The sequence below is a fragment of the Otolemur garnettii genome, unplaced genomic scaffold, assembly GCF_000181295.1.
Source record: "Otolemur garnettii isolate 467f Iridium unplaced genomic scaffold, OtoGar3 scaffold00018, whole genome shotgun sequence".
Lineage (NCBI taxonomy): Eukaryota > Metazoa > Chordata > Mammalia > Primates > Galagidae > Otolemur > Otolemur garnettii.
Window position 1 is genome coordinate 19936001 of NW_003852413.1, and position 3597 is coordinate 19939597.

Consider the following 3597-nt stretch of genomic DNA (forward strand, 5'->3'; position numbering starts at 1 on the left):
GTTTTGTTTTTTTTTTTCCACGTCTTCATCTCCCTTGGGAAGTTTCCAAAGATCCAGTGAAGACAGGACAAGTGAGGAGGAACAAGGAGAAAAATAAAATAAAATAAAACGAAACGAATCCAAATCTTGTTCAAAAATAACCAACAGCTTCCACAGGCCCAGTGTCTATGAGGAGGCTAACAAATTAGGCTTTTATAAAAGTTGAATAGAACAAACTTCCAACTCTTCACAGCCAACAGACACAGCGCTCAGGCAAGGTCGCCTCTCCCAGGAGGCCCAGCCCTGCCCTAGCACCAAAAAACTGGAAATAAAGGACTGGTAGTTTATAAAGGGCACTTAAGAAAGGAGGAAGACTCCCGAACTCCCACTCCTCCACCCCTACCCAGCATTCTTCAGCCCTGGAGCCCTCAACCGCCTTTTTTTGTCTTTTTTCTTTTAAATAGAAAATATATAATTAAATTTACAAAGACTATTTACAGTTTTAATTACAAACCTTGTGGGGGTGTTGGGCAGAGTTCTCTTTAAAAAGGAACCTAAAATAGAACTGGTTTCGATTGTTCTTTATTTAAAAAAATAAAATAAGGAGTCTGTAGGAGACCCCCGGGACGAAAGAAAATGTGGTGCCCGTGGATCCAGGGACGCCCCTCACACAGCGGTCTCCCCGCGCCGGCTGTTAGTGAGACGGGTGTAAAACTTTCTCCACGAGTGCAGCGTCTTGCCCGACCAGATCCAGAAGCCTGATGTGATGCCCACGATGAGTGTCATGAGGTATTTGATCATGTAGACAGTGAAGTCGGGCGACATGCGTGGGGTATAGTGCGCCGGGCAGGGGATGGCCAGGCTCTTGCAGTGTTGGCTCACCCACGAGCGCTCCCAGTGCTCGCGGAAGGCCTGCTCGTAGAAGTAGCAGGCTATGACGATGGTGGCGGGCACGGTGTAGAGCACAGAGAAGACGCCGATGCGCACCATGAGCCGCTCCAGCTTCTCTGTCTTGGTGCCGTCGTGCTTCATAATAGTGCGGATGCGGAAGAGCGACACGAAACCAGCCAGAAGGAAGGACGTGCCGATGAACAGGTACACGAAGAGTGGCGCCAACACGAAGCCCCGCAGCGGGTCCAGGCTGTTGAGGCCCACGAAGCACACGCCGCTCAGCAGGTCGCCGTCGATCTGGCCCATGGCCAGGATGGTGATGGTCTTGACGGCGGGCACGGCCCAGGCAGCCAGGTGGAAGTATTGAGAGTTGGCCTCGATGGCCTCGTGGCCCCACTTCATGCCGGCAGCCAGGAACCAGGTGAGCGACAAGATGACCCACCAGATGGAGCTAGCCATGCTGAAGAAGTATAGCATCATGAAGAGGATGGTGCAGCCCTCCTTCTTGGTGCCCTGCACCACTGTGCGGTAACCGTCCTCGGAAAATCGTTCGTTGCACACCACACGCTCTTGGAGCACGAAGCCGGCAATATAGGCCACCGACACCATAGTGTAGCAGCCTGACAGAAAAATGATGGGCCGCTCTGGGTAGCGGAAGCGCTGCATGTCCACCAAGTACGTGGTGACAGTGAAGAAGGTAGAGGCACAGCACAGCACAGACCAAGTGAGGATCCAGAGGCGCGCAAAACGCGTCTCCTCCTGCGAGAAGAACATGGAGCCGTCTGGCCGCGCCGGTTCGCAGGGCGCCGCACAATCACGCTCGCCCAGAAACTTGTAGCTAAGATAGGATGGCACTTTGAGGACACGCGGGCAGTGGAACGGGTGTTCTAGCGTGGCGTAGCGCGGAGGCGCTCCGCCGCCTCCGGGGCCGCCCGGGGTGCCGCCAGCGCCTGGCTGCAATCCCTGTGGCGGCGCGGTGGTGAGCAGCGCGGGCGCTCCGTCCTCGGAGTGGTTCTGGCCCACGCAGATCTGCTCAGCGCCGTGTCGCGGGAAGTGCTCGCAGCGCAGGCGCTCGGGCCATTGGAAACCAAACTTGTTCATGAGCGCCTCGCAGCCCTGGCGCGCGCGCTCGCAGATAGAGCGGCACGGCGGGATGGCCTGTTCCAACACAGTACACACCGGTGCGTACATGGAGCACAGGAAGAAGCGCAGTTCAGGCGAGCACTGCACCTTCACCAGTGGATAAAACTGGTGCACCTCCAGGCCAGCGTCCTCCTGGTTTGTATGGCCCAGAAGGTTGGGCATAATGGTCTGGTTGTAGGCGATGTCCGTGCACAGCGGGATGGAGATGGGCTGGCAGAAGCCGTGGTCCGGGATGGAGATGCCCTTCTCCCCGTGGAACTGGGCCGGCCCCGCGGCAGGCAGTAGCAGCAGCAGCAGCAGGCCGGGCAGGGCGCTGCGGGGCCGCATGCTGGCCGCCGCCCCCCACCCGGCTCCTGGGCGCCCCCCGCCCCCGCCCCCAACCCCGAGATCGCGCGCCTTCCCCGCCGCCTCCTGGCTGCGGCCGCCGCCTCCCGCGCCTCTTAGCAAACTTTCCTAGCGGCCGGAGAGGTGGGGAGGCCGGGCGGGGGAGGGGGCGCGGCGCTCCTGCCCGCTAGCTCCACACGGTCAGACTGAGCCGCCCGAGACACCGCGCGCCGCTGCCCTCCTCTCCTCTCCCCCTCTCCCCTCCCTTCTCCACCCAGCGACTCCTTTGTGCCTCCTCCAGCCCTCACCTCGGCCTCTCCGATCCCAATTAGTCGGTTTCAAGGGGGCCCCCCTCTGGTGGCCCCGCCCTCCCCTCAGCCCCCCAAAAAAGGGATCCTTGAAACCGCCCCGTCGGGCTCTAAGCACCATCCCAAAATGTGCTCTTGGCCAATCAGATTTAAACCCCAGGACCAGCCCCGAGGGCTGGATTGGTCGACCACAACATAATGAGATCAGAAACCAGATGCCAACAAAACTTTCCCCCCCACCTTTTGCTTTTTAAAGAGACAAGCTATTATTATATTAAGGTCTGTTTGCCCCAGCCCAGGATTTCTCCGGAGTCGCCGCGTTCCGGAGACACACTTTTCCCAGAGCTGCGGTGGACCCAGGCTACTCAACCCTGGATCACTCCTCTTCCAGAGGCCAAGGCACTCTGCCGGGTAGGGTCTCTTTAAATCCGTTCCCCCGCTCCGGTTTCTCCAACCCCATCTATTCCAGTCCAATTTTTCAAATCAAGTGAAAAATCTCAAGTTAGAAAATTAAAAAACAAAAAAACGAAGAGACTTTTAAAAATCTAACAGTTTATAAAGATTTTTCTTTCCACCCCTTCTCATGGAGCCCAGGCAAAAGTTTCACTTCACTTTACACGTAGACCCTTAGGAGTCCGCCTCGCCCCTCCCCCTGCACACGCTCCGAAACCTGGGGAAAAAAAATGGGAGTCTGTCTCTTTAAGAGGCTCTTAAAGGGGCCTGGACTCCCGGGCGTAATTGCCCCGTAGCGAGCACAAAGGAGCCCATTATGGTTCTTTGTGTTCAGTGGCACCTCAAAGTGAGAAAACTCAGGAACTCTGAGGCCCGGAGCTAGAGGGTGGGGGGAGAGGTTTGGGGAGGTGAAGGAGAATGGCCCCAAGTTGCAGCTCTTCCCGCCCCGGTCTTCCGAGGCAAATCTTAATTATGCAAAGTAAAGTTTAGTTGCCATAAG

The 3597-nt window shown here is 56.9% G+C and overlaps 1 protein-coding gene across 1 annotated transcript; it reads right to left on the bottom strand.

Annotated features, from left to right (window-relative positions):
* Nucleotides 1–505: 505 nt before the first annotated feature.
* Nucleotides 506–2462, bottom strand: FZD2 (frizzled class receptor 2). Its single transcript, XM_003786267.3, has one exon. It carries the CDS (start codon nt 2338–2340, stop codon nt 646–648), a length of 1695 nt encoding a protein of 564 aa, XP_003786315.1. The 5' UTR covers nt 2341–2462; the 3' UTR covers nt 506–645.
* Nucleotides 2463–3597: the final 1135 nt, after the last annotated feature.